We start from the raw sequence: 19,534 nt of genomic DNA, 5'->3' as shown, positions 1-19,534 counted from the left end.
TTATTTATCAATAGTTGTAACTATTGTGACTGGCAGGCAGTGAAGAACTTTGAAAATTGCATTAACTGCTGGACTCTTATGATCTCAAAGGGAACTTAAAGATCACTTGGGAACTTTGTAACATCGCTACTTAACAGGACTTCAGTTTTTGCTTGAATATTACAAGTGATGGGGACCTTACTACCTCACGAGGCAGCCTTTTGGTGTTTGGTTGCTCTGTTCTGCAAAGGGCCACATACCAAATACTTCAGGCTTAGTACTAAGGCCTTATGGTCTCTGTAGCAAATACTCAACTCTTGTAGCACGAAAGCATCATAGATAATGCACTAATGAATGGACAGGCTCTGTTCCCAGAATGCTTTGCTTATGGAAGTACTCAGTGGGCCAGATTCGGCCTGTGAGCCATAGTTCACCCATTGTTGCTCTAGGTGTTATTATGCTTCCTTGTCCTGAAAATAGCAACTGTATCCCTGGTGGCCTAGTTCAATTCAACCTTTTGGGGCCATACATAAGAGCCAATCACACCCTGTCCTGTGAGAATGCCTTTGAGCTATTTGAAGGTGATGATACATACTCTCTTCCCAAGTTATCGGTCTTCTCATCTCTCTTCTGTCCTCAGTTGCTCTGATTCCAAGTCTCCTACCCTTCCTAAGTATGTTTAGTTGGATTAATTCATTTTGATAACCACTTTAGCATGAATGTCACAAAGAAAGATTTCAGACCCAAAGCCTTCTTTCCTACACAAGAAACCTGTCTGAGTCGTCTTCACTCCACGACCTGTCCTTTATGTCATCTTGCCCAAACTCTCACACATGTGATGATGGCCAGTGACAACATGGGATGGGAAGGCTTTGAAAACTGCAAAGTACTGTAAAAATCCCCAAAGTCATTAACAAGTAGATAGCCTGATTTTGAAAAAGGAAGTATGCTCCCAACTTTTCCTGAACCATTTCTAAGGAGTTCCTTCCTCCCTGGACACTACTTTCCAGACCCCCATATCATACACTTATCCAGCTGAACTACACAGGATTGTCCCTTACTAAAAGTTACCAAAAGGCAACTTTTCTCAGTGCACTCTATATTTTAGTATTTGAAGTTCCCCACAGTTCACCTCCAGGTTCTTGCAAATGCTATCCTTGTCTGTGGAACATTTTCCCCTGCCCCAACCCACTTCCCCTCTCTCTTGGCCCATTTGCTTCCACATGGCTGACTCCCACCCATTCAGAAAACTTTGCCACCAGAAGCATCCTCAGTTCCTTAAATCCAGGGAGGGGCTCCTCTTTTGTGCAACAGTACAGACTGTAGGCACCCTGACACTGACTTCATGTCCTGCCATACCATCCTGCTGACTGACCTCTCTCCCTACTGGACTAGGAGGTCACCAGACGGTAGGGGCTGCAGTGTGTTCACTGCTGAATGCCTAGATCCAACAGCATACTGAGCACATAGTAAATACTCACTAAACATTTATTGAATGAATGAATGCACAGATGAATGCATTGTGGGAAAAACCTGAGAATGGGTGAGTTAGTATTGCCTCCCATGCAAACAATGCACCCGTTACAGGTTGCCAAGCCCTCTCTCACACAGTGACCTGCATGTGGGCTATGTCCCCCCCAGTGGTCTTGCAGAGTGCTGCAGTTGGCAGCCATCATGACCCCACAGTCCCTATGAATGATGGGAGGTGCCCCAGCAAGAGCAGTCAGCAAATCTTTGTCTGGGTGGCTGCCTGGAGGCTAAGCCCTCCCCTCTAGCTGTCTGCCCACTGTCTCTGCCCACAACCATCCCATAGGTCTAATGGTGACAATAAAAGCTCTCTTTCACTGAGTGCTTGCTCTGTTCCAGGAACTATCCTGGGGACTTTACAAATACATCTCATTTGTAAGTCTAAATGTCAGGTAGGCATTTTCTATATTATTATTGTCTCCATTTTCTTTTAGCCTGGCAGACAAAATAGGGTAATGGTTAGGAACATGCACTTTGCGGGCAGGGAGACCCAGTTGCAGCTCCCAAATCCATCATTTGCCAGCTGCCACTTTAGGGAATCTATGTAACTTTTTAAAGTTTTTCTCTAAGAAAGGATAATGCACCTATCTTACATGCTTTGATGAGGTTAAAATGATCTCTTATAAAGCCCTTAGTACCTGGAATGCCTAGCATGGGTTAAGTCCTCTTTAAATGTCCCTAGGAAGACCCAGAGGACAGAGGGCTTATATAGTTCATCTTTGCATCCTAGTGCCTAGCAATGTGCTTGGCTTCAATGGCTGTTCCTACAAATTTGGGGAGATGTTCCTCCACTGCACTGCAGATAGACATCCTGGAAAGAGTGGTCCTGGGGATTTGTGGGCTTCCTTAATCCCAACTTGCTCATGCATGCACCAGCTCTACTGAGAAAAGCCCAAGGAATGATGATGTGATGGGAGGAAGCCTTGCCTGCTGCCTTATTGGTGCATTTTCCAAGCACACACTGTAAAGAAGGAACAAGCAGCCTTGGGCTAAGGGTGCAAGCCAACATTTTCCAAATTTTCATGAACCGTGAATGCGATGCTTGTGCTATGAAATCATGTTTCCCCACAGGCTGCCTTATTTCCCAGAGTAGCGGGGCCCAGATAATGCTTGTGCATGGAATACAAGCTCTGAGGTTTTGTTTATTGTAAACACTGGGTTTTCCTGACCAAATAAGGTGTCAAATTCTATGTGCATTTTGTACAGTCTGTGCTGAAAAAAAGAGCCAGCTGCCAATATGGCACCAGAAAACAATCATCCTGGAGTTTCTGTGGACCCGCTGCCTGGATGCCACCACTATATAAATTAGTTAGGAGATTCAGAGGTTTTGCTCTGCATGTCACTGGGAAACGTTGAATCTTGACTGTTGCTTGTGGGCTGGGATGCAAAGTGTTTCTCCCAGAAAAGATGCAGGTTTTTGTTTGGATGAGGTTTCAAGGTTTTTCCATAAGAGTTACTAGCATCTTAATAATAATAGTAATACCAAGAATAATAACAGGAGGAAGTATCCTGTCACTGGGTCAACAAAAACCAAAGCGCCTTCGTGGGGATCTGCACTGTGGAGACCCACCACCACGGTGTGGGGTGTTCTGGAGCAGGTGAGATCCCCTCCTCTGTAGGGTCTGTCTTCTACCTCTATCTTCCCACATCCATACCAAAGAGGACGAGAGAACAACCGGGTGGGGAAGGGGTGTGGGCTTGGTCATATGGGTGAGGTGGCAGGTGGTTTCTATTCTGTGAAACAAACAGGAGGACCTCTGAACAGTTAAGAAGTGACACTCCCCACAAACAGCTATTGAAGGGGGGCAATGTGGAGTACCAGACCTTGGAACCAGGAGGCCTGGCTTCTGGGCTTTGAGGCACCCAATGGACGTGGGCAAGTTTCCGGCCTCAACACAGTGGTTGCTGCCTGCTGTGAGGACGCTGTCCCACTTCTCTCTGCACGGGAGTATATTTGGTGAGATCCCATTGCATCAGCAGACAGGCTGCACGCCTCCCAGCAAACCCAAGTTCACATTCATGGAGCACGTTAGTACTTAGCTGTGAGCTTTGGGGACAAACACTCCATTTTCCTGAAGATGTTGAGTGACTTAGGGAATATCCTACATACCGCAGGCATTTGGAGGCACCCGAATTTGAACACCAATCCAAAAGGCCCCAAAACCAGAAACAGGAAGGCACCCTGAAGTATAAGGCCTGTAAGGTGGGCTAATGGACATAGGGGTAGGGTGGAGAGGGGCCCCCACGGGAGGCGGGGGTGGTTGATCACGACCCAGCTGTCCCCAACTTCCCAGGCCTGGGAAGAGCCCAGAGCCAAGAGCTGCGCGACCTGCACTTCCATGATGAGGAGACAGGCAGCAGCTCAGGAGCAAAATGTCCAGGCAGGAGGGAGAGCAGAGGAAGGAGGCCGCTCCTCCTTCGTCCCCACATCCTCAGGTCCCCATGTACGCCACGTGGGTGGCAACGTGCCACACACACCCACGCGACCACTGCCACCCTCGCCGCGCTCGCGCCGGGGCGCTGGACCTCAACCCGCCACGTCGCCGCCACCTGCTGCTGCAGCCCCAGTGAGGGAGAAGGAGCGTCTCCGCGCCTCCCACATCCGCTGCTCCCCAGCGGGCCCCTTCGCCTGCCCGGCCGGCCGAGTCCTCCCCGGTGCCCCCTCCCCAGCGCCGGGGGGGAGGCGGAGGGAGGAGCTCGGGCCGCAGCCTCCCGCCCTCCCTCCCCTCGGCCCTCCCACCCCTCCCCTCGGCTGCCGCATCCCGGTTCGTCTCGCGCGTCAGCGTGGGCTCCCCGAGGCGAGTCGCCAGGTAACGGGGCCGGCTCCGCAGACCCCGGGCCGGGGGAACCCGCGCGCGCCGTTCCCAGCTGCGCCGCGGCCGGGGCCGGGGGCCCACGGGCCTTCCCCCAGCCCGGCCTGCAGATCGGCTGGGGGGCAGGCCCCGCCCAAGATGCCTTAAGGCGCGTCGATCGCCGCCGCCGAGGTGCCCCCCTGGCAGGGACCCCGACGCCGCCAGCCCCTTCCTCCCGCCCAGGCGGCGCGGCTGGGTGGGCGCCCCACCGCCGGTAAGCTGCGCTCCGGGGCCGCTGTTGGGGCGGGGAGGCAGTGGGGAGGAGCGGCGAGCGGGGCAGCTCCCGGCCGGCCATGTGCTAAAGTTTCTGGGGCTCCGCGCCCCGGCGGGCGCGCGGCGCGGGGCGCAGCCGCGCGGTGGGTGGGGCGGCGCGGTCCTGCCGGGGCGCCCGCACCCCCCGCCCCGCGGGATCCCGCGGCTCCGCGCGGTCTCACGCTCTCTCTCCCTCTTTCCTCCGCGCTGCCTCCCCGAGGTCCCCCCCGCCGAGCCCCGCGCGGGGCCTGAGGAGCCCCGGGGCGCCGCCCGGAGACCACCCGGCTGCGCGCACACCTCGCTAGCGGCGGACGAGGACATGAGCGGCGCGCACGGGGTCCGGCGCCCGGAGGCCAGCCCCAGCTGGCGGCGGCCAGGGGGCCCGCGCTGCCCGGGAGAATGAGGCGCGAGCCGGTGGCAGCCTCCTGTTCCTCGCCTTCCTCCGGCCCCGGCGCCCCGGGCCCGGGCCGGGCTGTGGCTCTGCTGCGTGTCCCGCGCGCCCCCCGCCCGCCTCCGGATGCGCTGCTCGGTAAGCCAGGCCCTCCGCCTCGGGAACAAAGCCCCTTCGCTCGGCCGGGAGGCCGCCCCGGAGCCCCCCTGCCCGGCCCCCACCCAGAGCCTGGAAGCCTGCGGGGCTCCCGATTGAACCCCTCCATTACCTCACCCCTGAACCTTGCTTGGAGGAGGAACAGCGCGGGCGTCTTCGAGACCCCGTGCTTTCCTTCGCCATCGGGGTGGCAGCCGCAGGCTCGACACGCACGCAGGCAGGAGACCTGTTTGGTTTAGATACGGATGTTTCCATCCTGGGTTCAGACTCATCATTTGTAGGGGAAACCACGCATAGGTGTCGACCACGCACGTAGTGGGTGTCCAGCCTGTGCTGAGTAGAGTGCCTCAAAACCACCCGAGGAAGTAGGGCTCCCTTCCTCCATGGCTCAGATTTGGAAACTGAGGCCCAGAGAGGTTGAATGATTTAATCAAGGTCACAAGGCCTGGAAGTGGGGGACCAGGACTGGAAACCGTGGTTTCTTTCTGCTTCACAGAGCTGATCCCTCTGTAACAGAAACACACCTGTCCCATTTCTTCTTCTAACTGCTTCTATCTGGAGTTGTTGCATGTGTGAAAATAGTTGTGCCGATGAATATCTGCTCAGGTGAAACAAATGTTGGTAGCATGTATTTTCTGCCCATCTCTCCATCACGTTGCTGCTAACCCCAGTGAATTGTAAGTATAAAGCCACTTCTCTTAGTTAAGGGGGCGGAGTATATGACCCCCTGCATGCTTTCTTTCCTGATCTCCTGTTTCTCCCAGGCCTCTTAAGAGACTAGAAAGGGAAGTACTTGATTCCTTTTGTATGCCCCTTCTATTCTGTGTGTCCAGGGCCTGCCCAGCCTCAGAACCGTGTCCTTAACCTTTCTGTGGGGTGAGGGCCATCAAGGCTGCCTGCCTCTGGTTGTGTAAGTCTCAGACATGGTTACTTAACAGGCAGTGGGGCTGATCCCAGATGGCCACCATGCAGGAGCCAAGCCTGTCAGGAATTTTATCTTGGCTCACATTTGCCAACCCACCATGTTGGCAGAACTTCATACTTTTCAGCTTGGAAAAAAGGGGAGGGGGCGTTCATGTAAGCATAAGGTCTTCTGGTGCCCCTGCTTCTCTGGTTTGCAGCTTTTAACTGTTTGCTTAAGTGCGTTTTGGTCGATCCTGAACGGGGAAGCCACGCGCGCAGCAGTCATTTGGTCCCGATCTGAGCTGCTTGTTGGTGAGTTGAGTCGTCAGTGTTGGGTTTGCTTGTCTACAGGACATGTATTGCAGGTGTCAGTGCTGGGAAAGTCCCTGAGCAATAATGGATTCTTTCTGGAAGGGTCAGGAAGGCTTCAGTTTCTCTGTTAATAATAAGGAGCAGAGTTGGACTGGATGACCTCTCAGGTCCCTTCCAACGAAATGATTCTACGAGTGGGTGGCAGGCCTTAGCTGGGCTGTGTGAGCTGATCAGACATGCATTTGGACTACTAGCTACACGCTGAATAGGTTGTTATTTCCAAGAAGAGGACATAGTCGGGAGGATACTGTGAGATTCAGGTTTCCCCTAAAGGAGATGAAGTCTGTGCAGTACTTTGGTGGATTATTTACTGGGCTAAAGCATGGTGGCTATAAAATGTCCCAAGGTGCCAGATTGAGGTTATGGGATAGGTTAGGCATTTCATTTGGAGAGATGACATTGGCCCTAAGAACTGATGAAATACAATGCATCAATTAGATGTATAGCCCCCTAAAAAGCAGCAAGCCAGTGAGTCTTCCTGACCCTTCCAGAAAGAATCCATTATAGTTGAATAGGTAAAAACCTGCTCAGCCTAAGCAATGCACATAAAGTGATTTTTAGATTTTCTCCATTCACTGTTTGTTGGTTATATCAGTGATAGACAGATGGAGCCTGCCTAAGCACGGGCCCAGAGGGCCTGGGACAAGAAAGGTTGGCAACAAGGATTTTAGACCCTGACTTAGTCCTTGCCTGTTAATTACAGCTGAATTAATCAACTTGACCTATGGGCCTTTAATGGGTTGTCATAGCTCTTTTAAAGATGTAGATTAGTGAACCTTGTAAAGAATTACTGAATCCCAAATGAAATGGGTATGTCTCACCTTTTTCCCAGAAACTGAGCTCCCAGTGGGTTTTGTGACTTTAAAATTTGCAAAACCACAGCAAAGCTTTCATTTTTGACAACCTCATAGGGTTTGCTGAGGGCGAATAAGGCATCCTGTGCAGGCATATCTGTTCCCCGGGATTGTGTCTGAGTCCCTCATGACTTACCTGGTAAGGTCTGGAATAAAAATGATTGCAGAGAAACAATCTTCACTAAGTTACTTTTGAAAAGATAATACAATTATGAAAGAACAACTTTTATGTCACCTATATGCCTGATGCCCAAAGCCAGATGACAGTAAGATATTACTCCCATTCCTGGTAGATTTTATATTCATCAGTCCCCTCCCATTTTTTCCTCTTTTCTTCGCCCTGGCGTGGAAGTGTGCAATCAGGAATAAATTCTCCCTTTTCAATTTTGCTTTGTCTTAAACCCACTTTTTTTCTCGAACCCTCTAAAGCTGTACTCTTTCATACCATATAATGGCCTCTTGGTAAAACATATTTTAGCTGCCTTAGATGTCTTTCGGGAGAACAGGAAGGGTGTGTTTCACAAATGGATAACAACAATTTAGTCCCTTGCTGAGACGTTTCCCTGGTTGGCACCCCAGGTCTAACTCGGGAGTCTAGACCCTGAACCCTTTTGGCTGGAGCTGACACGCCCAGTATTGTGAGGACCCAGTTTACATGCTGTGTGTGGCATTTGTGCAATATTAAGGATATATGTAGGTACCTATAGGAGATGTAGAGGAAAAGGCCATCCTCCGGAGGTCAGGAACTTGGACTTTACTCCTGACTCTGTTGTTAATTGGCTTTGTGACCTTGGACAAGTTATTCCCATTCTGTGGGGCTCAGTTACCTATAAGCAAGGAGTATGTGGGTGTCTCTGTGCATGAGTATATATTAGTATCAGACGATCCTCTCCAACACTCACTTTAAAGAGTCCTCAGAATTTAGACGCAGCTGGTTATTAATAGCTCCAGAATGCTCCATACTTTAAGGTTATATAACATTTTCAGTTAGGCATCAATATAAACAATAAGGAACCAGTCATTATAAAACCTGCCGCTTATCACCCTAAGTGTGGACTGAATGTGTGACAATAGAACTTTCATCTTAAAGGCAATTGTGCCGGCTTCCCCATCAGCGTCCCTTCCACAGTGGAGTCTCAGCACACATCTGAGAGGGCTAGAATGTGCCGTGACCCTGGCTAGGGTCTGTGTGGCAGGAGCCACAGGAGCCATTACATGGTTTGGGACAGTGGGGTAGGGGAATATGATGTTCTGTTTGTAGAGCTCGAGTTCCGGGGGATTCAGAGGTTTGCCTCGGTCTCAGGCTGTTCCTGGAAGGTAAGAAAGAGAAGTATGTAATTACTGTTTGCAGTTGTTTTGCAAATGGAAAGTACTTTAATTAGAGCCTTGAACTCAGCTGAAGCTGAAAAATGGTGAGCAGTTCACAGATTTGGCAGTGGTATTTTTGCCGGATTCATGGTGCAGGCTTCCTTATGATACTTCTAAATAGTCTGTTGTCTGAGGTCAGGTTCCGGAGCAGAGCTTGCAGTCACTGTCAGCTAAAGAGGGTGGAGAGGAGGTGGCGGGCGCAAGGATCCCCCAGTCCTTAAGCCTTTATCCTCACTCTTGTGCAAAGTAGGTACTGTTAGCCTCCTGGCTTGGCGAGCTGAAGTGGGCTGCTCAGATGCCCCCCGTGACTGAATGGCAGAACCAAGCATTATTTCAGATGCACTCTGCCAGGGTTTAAACCATCCCATGCCACACCTCATTTCCACTGGTGCTACTGCAGTGTGTCTGGTTACCAAACTGTGTCCTTCATCCCAAATTCCTGAATAACAACACCACAGCAGCGAGAGAGCGTGCAGAAGATTTGACGTGGGTAACGTGCGGTGACCTGGCTATCAAGGGACTTCTGAATTCATTGGGATTTTTGTTGGGATGTTGGGTTTCTTTTCACTCTATGTCACATATATTAGATTCCAAAGATATTCAGAAATAAGTCAAGTGTTACCCCAAAAAAGGTTAGTGTTGGTAATTCTTTGGGAGAAGCTGAAATAACCCCTCCAGATCACGGGTCACCCTGGGGCTCTGCGGGGAGAGATCACAAGCTGACACGTGGGACATTTTGGAGGGTATTGCGAGTTTGCACTTCTTGTCAGGGCCTAAGAATCAAAGTTACGTAACAGAGGCTTTCAAAAGGAGTGTGACTCCTCCTCCAGGATGGCACATGGGTTAATCCTCCCCCAAACAACACACTAGAGGAGGAAGTAGGAGGAACGAATACAAGACCGCAAAGGTTCACCTGCACCTCTTAAGAATTTCCAGAACTTAGAAGGAAATGTAGTTTTAAAGAACTCTTGCAGCCACTGAACAGAGATGCAGCTCTCCCCTGCTTATTTCGTGGCCAGCAAAGTCCACCCACGTTAGCATAACTGCTGCTGCTCTTTGCTGATAGGCCTGCAGATCTGGAGGTCCTGCAAATACCCAGGACAGGAGATTCCAGAATGCCATCTGCAACGCACAATTTATAGAGAGTCAAGGGAAGTCACCGAAATCACCCGTCCTTCCATTCTGGTGATGAGACTCAAACTGGTTCTCTCTGCTGGCAGTTTAAGATCCGTCCAGCCCAAATGCTGGCCTTGCCCACGTCAAGGGAGTGATGTCTCGGCGAACAGGACCCTCCCTCTGCCCGTCCTGTATTACTAAACTGCTTATATGCCAAGAGCTTCAAGTTTCGTGATGGGTGGTTAACAAGAAAAAAGCAGACAGGATGTGTTGGAAAATTCAATTGTGATTCATCTGTCATCTGTAAAATACCAAAATGTCTTAGCAGCCAGTACAATTTTTTGATTTGGTGGATTAGAAATAACATTGCATGTCTCCAGTGAGGCCCATAGAGTCTGTGCCTTTTGCCCTCAAACCCTGAGAACAACAGATGCCCAGTAGCTTCAGCTCTGGGCTGGATTTCTAGGACATATGCCTGTTTAATGGCAGAAAATGCTGAAGTAGCCACTCAGGCCTCTGGGGGGTGGGAGGGCGAGAAGGCAGTGAAGTCCATGGCCTCTGATCTGCAATTATTTTGAAGCTATTTAGGACACGATAAGCAGAAGTGATTTAACGTCCATTTCTAGCATCAAAAATCACAGAATGAATTAACTAAGGAATTTTAGATGTTTTCATGCTGTCTGCATCTGTGGATTTTGACAAATGGAAGGATCCTTTTCACATGGTTAAAAGCCTTCATCTTTGCAAGCCTTCCTGGTGGACCTAGGGTGGTGTGTTCTAGCATTTGCTAGGCTAAGTGCCTCAGTGATCCTGCATTATTGGAACCTGAGTCACAGGGTGAGGTGGTGGGTTTGTGAGGGTATTTCCCAGTAGGTTCAGCTCTTTATAATCTGTGATGAGCCCCTGTATGTGCCTCAGTTAGATCCTGACGAGCAAATAGGGGATGCCCAGGGCCTTGGGTTTTTCTGTCCTCTCAAGTTTTCAGCCTGTATCTGCTAATGTAGTCTGGGATTCTGACCAACACACCATTTCATTCTGCCACAGTCAAACCATTCCAGTTCATACTGGCCTTGCTGTGACCACCCCCACCAAAGGATTCTTGATTCCTTTTAATTCAGAAAATGGATGGTGATGACAGTCATCTTTTAATGATCAATATTGACAAGCCTTATATTTTTAAGCAAAATGAATGTGCCTGGAGAGCATAATGCACAAGCTTAAAATTCATAAAATGATTTATGAATGCATACAGTTCCCGTTAACTTGCCGAGAGAGCTTTATCCAATACTTCTTAAAAGGTAAGCCTGGCTTGGCCGTGTCAAAATCTAAAGGCAGAAATGAAAGCCTGCATCCTGTGTTGTCCACCTGGAAAGCAGGGATGGAAAAATGCACCCTGGTTCCAAAAGGAAATGTTGAGACTTCAGTTTTTACAGACAAGATGAACATTGCTGCAGTCCAGAAAATTCCCTGGAGATGCTGATGCTACTTAACAGGAGGCCTGGTTGTTCTCAGGCCTGCCCCAGTACCACCCTGTGGACTTTGAGGGCTGCTCGGTCCATCTGTCCAGGCATAGTGCCATCTTCATCAAGTGGATGCCTCCCTCGGGTCCTGCCCTGTCGTTGACATCCAGCCCCTCATTCTTCCATCAGGCAGACGTGGACTGTCAACAGTCAAACAAAACTGTGTTGAACACCAGCTCTGTTCTAGGCTCTGCTAGGCACTGCGACTAGGGCGGTAGACAGAAGAGCTGCCGTGTGTCCACACATAGCTTCTGTCCCTGTGGGCCTGGACAGAGCCTCTGCCCTTGAGAGGTCCTTTCAAAATCTGGAGGACTTGGCTGTTACAGTGGAGTGAGGGGGCTGGTGGCAAGAGCCTGGGCTGAGAGTCAGGGGCTCCGCCTGCCCTCCCTGCCTTCTTTCTCTTCTCTGGTGCGTCGAGACAAGTCTCTATCTCACGTTGGCCTTCCACTGGCTTCCTGAGCCGTCAGGTGCAAGGACTGGGCCACTGCAGGGCTTCTTCCGAGTGTGATCCCAGGGCTACTTCCATGAAAGCCCCTGAGGAGCTGGCTAACATACAGATTCCTGGGCCTCGGGCAGACCTACTGAATCCGAACCTCTAAGGTTAGGGGCCCAGAACATGTACTTTTAACACCCTGCAAGTAACTCTCAACTCAGACAGTGAAATTTGAGAAACGTGCATTCTCACAGTAGCTGATCACTAATGCCCCTTCCCTCTTCAAGATATTCAGGACATGCCCCCACCCCCCAAGCTGGTCACTCTCCACCTCCACCCAAGCCACCTACGTCTTCCTCTTAACTGCTCTTCTGCTTCCCCTCTGCCCTCAAGTTCCCAGTAGGCATGAAGAGAGAGCCTTCTAAAGGATCGTGAGTTCTCTGCGCAGAGGCTCTTCTGTGCTCCCTGTATCCTGAGAGCAATGGCCGGTGGCCTTCAGAGGCCCTCACACCCTGGCCCTGGGTCTGACCTCCTCTTCCACCACCTGCCCCTTTCTTCTCCCCTTCTGGCCACACTGGCTTCTGTGCCATTCCCGCAGCCCACACAGCTGCCAGGTGTTCACTCTCTGAGCGCCTGTGGCCCTGGGGGTGACCGGGCAGGGTGCTCGGAAGGTGGGGAACAATTGCACGGAACAGCCATCTCTGACCACCACCGCTTTAAAAACCCATACAGACAGCTGCCCTTCAGCTCGCTGGGTGAATCACAGCTTCCAGGCCCCCTGCTGCAGTGCAGGCTGTTTTAGGAGCAGCCCTTTAATTCTCAGTACCACATTATAGGGTGGCTCGTCAGTGGGCTGGACTGTCAAAGTGGGTCTAGAAATCTGCAGAAGAAGTTTCTAGAAATCGATTGAACACCTCCTCTTCCGCTCCCCCCAGTGTTAGCTGCATCCTTGAGCTAGGCTGTATCTTTGCTTCAGCCGCCATTAATCCGAGGGGCCCTGTCTGTGTCCACAGGCGTCCACAGAGCTCCAGCACGCCCAGGCCCTGTTCTAGGCCCTGCAGACGGCAGGAGACACGACAGCGGGGGAGGAGCAGGGTCTCCTTGGTTCCGTCTCCGACTCTTGCTCTTGCTTTCATGCAATGAAACAGCGACTCCTGGGCAATAATCCTCTGGCCTTTGTATCCGGAGTGGCTCTCCTAGGGTCTGGGCCAAGCCAAGCCAACTACACTCACAAATACTGATCTCATGGTGAGTGGGAGGGAAATGGACCATCTCATAAGGCTTACTTACCTCCAGGGTGAGCTGAGTGCCTAACTGAGTACAGGTATGTAAGATATAAGGGGAGTCTTAGGTGGGATGTGTGGGAACACATGGCGCTAGTTTGGGTTCCCTTGAAGCCAGCCTGCCCAGCAGTCGAAAGCATGAGAAAGGCCATGAACACTTCAGACCCTTCTGGGTCGTGCCCATTGCAGGTGCTTCTTCTTGACGTGTATGGAAGGACTCAGTTTCATTCTTAGCATCAGTCTTGCAGATTCCTCCTATGGACACACTGACCAGGCCTTTGCTAAGAGGTCATCAGGCAGGGTGGTGTAGGGGATGAACATAAATAAGATGTTCCTTCGGCAGATGCAGAGATAGTTGGGGAAACGTGTTATGTGACAACCTGTTGGAATTAAGTGTCTGATGTGCCCTGAGAAGGCAGAGGTGGGAAAGATGGGTTTGGATGGGGAAGGTTGAGGACATTTGACATGAGCCTTGAGAGAGGAATAGGAATCTGTCAAGCCAAGATGGGGGGAGGTATGAGCAAAGAAGCAGAGACTGGAGCACTGGGGATAGGTGAGCAGGTGGTGTGCAGGGCTGGAGCGTCAGGGAAGGTGAGCAGGTGGTGTGCAGGGCTGGAGCGTCAGGGAAGGTGAACAGGTGGTGTGCAGGGCTGGAGCGTCAGGGAAGGTGAGCAGGTGGTGTGCAGGGCTGGAGCGTCAGGGAAGGTGAGCAGGTGGTGTGCAGGGCTGGAGCGTCAGGGAAGGTGAGCAGGTGGTGTGCAGGGCTGGAGTGTCAGGGAAGGTGAGCAGGTGGTGTGCAGGGCTGGAGTGTCAGGGATGGTGAGCAGGTGGTGTGCAGGGCTGGAGTGTTGGGGATGGTGAGCAGGTGGTGTGCAGGGCTGGAGTGTTGGGGAAGGTGAACAGGTGGTGTGCAGGGCTGGAGCGTCAGGGATGGTGAGCAGGTGGTGTGCAGGGCTGGAGTGTTGGGGATGGTGAGCAGGTGGTGTGCAGGGCTGGAGTGTTGGGGAAGGTGAGCAGGTGGTGTGCAGGGCTGGAGCGTCAGGGATGGTGAACAGGTGGTGTGCAGGGCTGGAGTGTTGGGGATGGTGAACAGGTGGTGTGCAGGGCTGGAGCGTCAGGGAAGGTGAGCAGGTGGTGTGCAGGGCTGGAGTGTTGGGGAAGGTGAGCAGGTGGTGCGGGGCTGGAGTGTCTGGCTTAGGAAGCACAGGTTCCTCAGTCCTGCCTCATGGGAGTGGGTCTTGAGTGCTAGGCTAAGGAGTGTTCTATGGCTTCAGGATGACGGGGAGCCATGGGAGGTGCTTGAGTGAGGGTGTTAGTTTTAGAAAGATAACTGGTGGTTCTGTTTATGCTCCTCTGTACCTTCTGTATTGTAGTGAAGATATGTAAAATGTTCAGGAAGATGTGTTGTGCAGGAACGAGCGTGATAGTTTGGGGTATGACCTCCAGGCCCTGCTGCCCAGACCGCAGCTCCACTAACCCTCCTAGAACTCAGGGGGAAGCGAGGTAGCCACTGGCTCGGGCACTTGCTGCCCAGCCATCATGGACTCTGGCCAGTAGGAAATGGAGCGGGCAGTGTCCCAGCCTGATTCACCGAGCCGTGGGTCTCCCGGTGCCTCTGCAAATGCATTCAGGCTACTCCTGCCCTAAAAACAATGCTCCCAGACCTACATCCACAGCCGAGAGAATCCAGGGTGTGCATTCGCCAGCCAGCTTCCCTAAGCTTCCCCCAGAGATGAGCTTAATGGGTGGGAAAGGGGGTCAATGTCGGGAACTGTAGCCACTCTGTGACTGTTCGCTTTGAAATCAACATGCTTAGGGGCAGGTGAGTTCTGCAGAGCTGAAGGGGCAGATGGGACATAAGGAAGACTGTCCCAGGGGGCACTAGTGGTTATGCCATCTCTGTTCTCCACCTTATTCTTCTCACTGCCAAAGGGAAGAGAAGGGGAAGAAGGCACATTCCACAGGCCAGTGGACAAATCTTAGCTGTTTCTGTGGAGTTTGGCCCTGGCAAGGAGCCCTTGCAGGACAGGCTGACTGCCCAATCATGCCAAGGGCAAAGCATGCCAGGCAGTTTGAAGAGGCGCTGCCTGCTGGACCTTTGGTTCACCACACCAGCATGTGGACCCAGAAAAGGAATGCAGCTATACCCGCTCATGGGGCCCACTTATAGGCCAACAAACCGAGGCCCAGAGAGGTGAAGCAACTGGTCCAAGGCTTCACAGTGGGCTTGTAGCTGAGCTGGGCATCAAATCATTCTGGAGTCAGTCAGTCTTTGGGGCTGCCCAGTGCCCAGTGTTGGCAGAAGTCCATGTGAAAATGGATGGTTTGTACTCCCCCTGCCTTGCTGCCAACCAGGTGCCTTCCTCCTTGTTCCTGTGCCTTTCCTCCTGGAGGCAGGCCCGGTCCTGAGCTGAGGGAGCCGGGCAGGATCCCTGCATCGCCGGCCCTTGTGATGCGCCTTCAGCTGCTGAAGCTTGTGGACGTCCGGTGCAAGGGGAGAGCAATATCAGAGCGAAGTGGAACGGTTCTCAGAATCTGGGCGTGGAAAGAAATGAGGCTGAGGTCTCTGTTTGGAGTGCCACGTATTAAGAGCAGCCTGCCACTTGTCCCTGGAAAGCCTGTCGCCCTGGCTGTCAAAGCTCCTTGTTATGTGCCCCAGTTTAGCCAAAACCGCTCCAAGGCATTACCTTCCATGTCTCTGTCTCCTTCTCTCCACAGTTCCCTGGGTCCCCAGCACCAGGGGACAGAGCTCGCTTAGCCTCGGAGTTGCTCCAGATCTCTTTATGGCCGAGTGAGGGGTGCAAGGGGACTTGTTCAAGAAAGCCAGCCAAGCTTCTGGAGCAACTGGCTCTCCTGGCTGGTTCTCACCTTACCAAATAGCTTATCCTAAATGCGTAAGGAGCTGACCAAGGAGCTGACCGCCGTCCTGCTGACTGACTTCAAAACAGTAAAACCCTCAAGGCTTTATTAGGCAGATATGTAAGTACAGTTTCCATTCATAAAATGCTTCTGTCAAGAGCCCTGTGGAATGTGAAGGAATTGTTGGCAAATGTTCCCAGGTTATTACCCCCAAGCTCAGTAAATGTATGTATTAGATAAATAATCTTGGGAGACCCATACGTTATGGCAGTTGGGAACAGAAGTAATCTACCTGCTGGCAAATTTCGTAGGTTTTACCACCTTAACTTACTTTTATTTTAATGAAAGAGGAGAGCAGAGCCGTAAAGACCATCCTCATGGCATGGGGCAGGATGCTAAACGTTTGGAAAATGTCTAGCGCCATGCGTGGAGCCAGTCCCTCCTGTTTTTCAGGTCAGGGACCAAGCCCCTCCCAGGTAGGAAGGGCAGTCCTCCCAGGAGATTTTGATGACCGTCACAGCTGCTTCCAGGGGGCATGTAGGTTGTGTTTGAAGCTGTTCTCAGGGTCAAATCGTGGAGCATCTAAATCACTGTGTGATCCTTGGACGATTGGTTTTAGTCTTTCTGAATGCTGTTTCTCCTCTGAACAATGGTCATAATAGTAACAATGATCATAATCATAGCTTTTGTATACTGGGTGGAGACCTGGTGCTCATTAAGTACTTTCCAGTGACTGTTTCCTTTAATCTGAGCAACAACTCCACAAAGTAGTCACTTTGATTATCCCCATTTTACAGATGAGGAAGCTAAGGCTTAGTAATTATTGTTGCATATAAAACACCCCAGAATATTGGCTTTAAACACTAGGCATCCTTTGTTTTGCTCATGAGATCAGGGGCTGCCTGGGCCCAGGTAGGTGGTTCTCCCGTGAGATCACAGGCAGACCGTGGCTGGGGCTGGAATCATCCTAAGGCTTCCTCACTCACATCTGGTACCTGGGCTGGGAAGACGGGCACAGGCTGGCACAGCGGGGCCCCTCTGATCTTTGTGTGGCCTCCCATGTGGCCTCTCCAGCATGGCAGAACATCCTAGCCAGACTTCCCACATTGTGGCTCAGGGTACCCACGTGCATGTCCCAAAAAAGCATGGGCTGGTGTGTGGGGTCTGTCTATATGTCCTTTTACGGCCTGGCCTGGGAGAGCCCAAAGCACCTCTTCTGCTGTATTCTGTTCCTTAGAAGCAAGTCACTGAGGCTGTGCCCATGTGAGGGGAGGGCACTTTGACTCCATCTTTTGATGGGAGGAACCTTGAAGTATTTGCAGCACCTGTTAGGCTACCACAGGGAGCTTGTGACTGCACAGGCATTGATAGGTGGTAGAGTCTGACCTAGGCCACATCCCACCAGCCTGTGACATTTTTAAGTGCTGACCACCTTGCACTGTGGGACCCGGGTGCTCCGTAATGCCCGCACCTCCCTGCGTCACCTTTCTGGCCTTTCCCGAAGCCCACCCAGCTGTGTAAGAGCTTTGGGTGTTCACTCGTTTGGTCCAGGAGGCGCTGGGACAGGACAGACCCCTGTGCAGCCACCTTCCCCCTCTGCCCTGCCCTACACCAGGGTCATGTTCCCACATTTTGGGGCCCATCTTTTGCCTCCATGAGCCTCTTTCTCCATTAAAAAATATTAGAAAGTATAGCTTATTACTGAGTTGATAAAAAGGTGAATATTTTAATATTATGTATTAAAACATTGTCTTCTAACTATAAAGTTCCTTTGTTTCCCCTTTTGATAATGAAAGAAAAGGGAGGGTTTTGGTGGGCCCGAGATGCTGTGCCCGCCTCCTCTAAGGCAGAGGTCAGGCCTTCCTGCATGGCCTCCCCGCCTCCTCTCTGTTCCCTGCCCCCGCCTCCCTGCCTGCCCAGCACTCTATTCTGGCATTCTTCTCTCCTGGTCTGTGAGCCCCCAGGTTCCTGTCTGCATGCCCTGGGCTGATACCGACACTGGGAACAGAATGGCCTGCTGACCCTGGGCTTCCTCTCTCCCTGGCCCTTCCCTGGGGATGGACCTCCTTAGGAGAAGGACTTAAGCCGAGGCTTCCTCCCCGCAAGCCCACGAACAGCCACCCCTGTCTCATTCCTGACGTGCTTGTGAAAGCAAAGCCCCAAGCTGCTCACCCACTGCTTCCCTGAAAGCTGTAGAAGCGGCAGCACAGCGCGACGGCTTCTTGAGGGCTGCTGCCCGAGGTCCTGCATCGCGGGGTGTTGGGTGGCATGAATCAGAACCCCCCTAGCCAGCTTACAATCGTCCTCTCGTCCATCCAGGAACACTCGAGTGAGCAGCCTCCCCGTGCCAGCAAGACCCCCTCCTGGGCACCTCCCTTCCTCCACCCTGTCTCTGTCCTCACGGAACTTAGAGGGGCAGAAAGAAATAAAATTGGCGCATTAATTATCATAAAAAAAAAGGTTTTTTGATGAATTAGCATTTCATGGAAACCTAACATGCGGTCTGGCTTCACAAAGGAGAAATCAGCCGCAGCCACTGGGACATCTTCCTGCCTGTCCGGAGCTCCACGTCTCACCATCTGGCACCTCCCTGCTCCCCCTACTCTTGATACTGGCTTTCTCTTCCTGCTCCTCTGAGCACACGGCCAAATAATGGTCACCCCAAAATGACAGCCTCAGCCCTGCATGACCTCACAACTCAGGTCTAGGAGATAACGCTTCCTCATGTGTTCACCTGCGGTGGCAGCAAGTTTTTGCATGGGGCCACCAGGAGAGAACCTGATGTCCTGGCTGGGTGGGGTCCCTCTGGGCTCAACAGCTGGGCCAGGTGGGCGGGGTCACGTGGTAGGGAGCGCTGCCTCTCCTAGGCTGTAACTGGGAGGAGGAAGGGGTGCTTTCACTAAACCACAGACTTGGTTGCTGTAGCCAGCCTTTTGATGTACATAGGAGAGGAAATTTGTTGAATGGAGGAATTGGCATGAGATTGCCAAGTTTTAATCTGCCCTCTGTTACCACCACCATATGATAAGTAGTAAGGAAAAAAGGAAGACCCTAAATACTCGAATCTTTAAAAATTAATTATTTTTAATTCATTTGATTTAACTTAAGTAACCTTTCAATGTGCATTGTTCTGGGCCTTTTCATTTTGCCAAAGGTTACTAAGACTTTGGTCATAGACATGAGTGATCTGGTCTGTGGACCCACAGGGAGACCCATGGGCATTAAGGAGTCCACAGAGGTCAGTTAACCATAGTAACAGAACACGGACAGTGGCAGGAAGAGCTGATGTGTGCCCACACTGGGCTCACAGCCTGACACGCACTGTTTAGTCCCAGGGCTCCTGCAGACCACTGTTACTGCTTCCACCTTATACGCTGAAGATGGTGAAGGTCAGGGAGGTCCCGGGCCTCGTCCAAGGTGGCACAGATGACAAGAGGAAGCGTGGGGTTTGATTTCTGGTTGTTGATTCCTTAAAAGGGGTCCTTTCTGGTAAGGGGTGGGTGGGGCCCCAGTCATCTGTCGTAGAGGCCAGCCTGTGATGCTAACGGCAGAAAGAACAAGCTTGTGAGAGTCTGTAATGGGGGGACTCAGGAAGTTTCGCCCAAGATGTGTTGTCTTAGGCCTTGAGGAACAGGAAGGAGGCATTGGCCAGAGGAGGAGAGGAGGCGG

At 51.8% G+C, this 19,534-nt stretch overlaps 1 protein-coding gene across 1 annotated transcript in view; it reads left to right on the top strand.

Annotated features, from left to right (window-relative positions):
• The first annotated feature begins 4,821 nt into the window (after window positions 1-4,821).
• Window positions 4,822-19,534, top strand: part of TUNAR (transmembrane neural differentiation associated intracellular calcium regulator) — a 48,805-nt gene continuing 34,092 nt past the window's right edge. The window contains exon 1 of the mRNA XM_073241891.1: window positions 4,822-5,139. Within this exon, the coding sequence (XP_073097992.1) occupies window positions 5,128-5,139 (12 nt within the window). The 5' untranslated portion in view covers window positions 4,822-5,127. The remainder of the gene's footprint in view (window positions 5,140-19,534) is intronic.

Source organism: Manis javanica, chromosome 8 (genome assembly GCF_040802235.1).
Source record: "Manis javanica isolate MJ-LG chromosome 8, MJ_LKY, whole genome shotgun sequence".
Taxonomy (NCBI): domain Eukaryota; kingdom Metazoa; phylum Chordata; class Mammalia; order Pholidota; family Manidae; genus Manis; species Manis javanica.
Note: the sequence above shows the minus strand (reverse complement) of the source record. Positions and strands in the feature narration are given on the sequence as shown.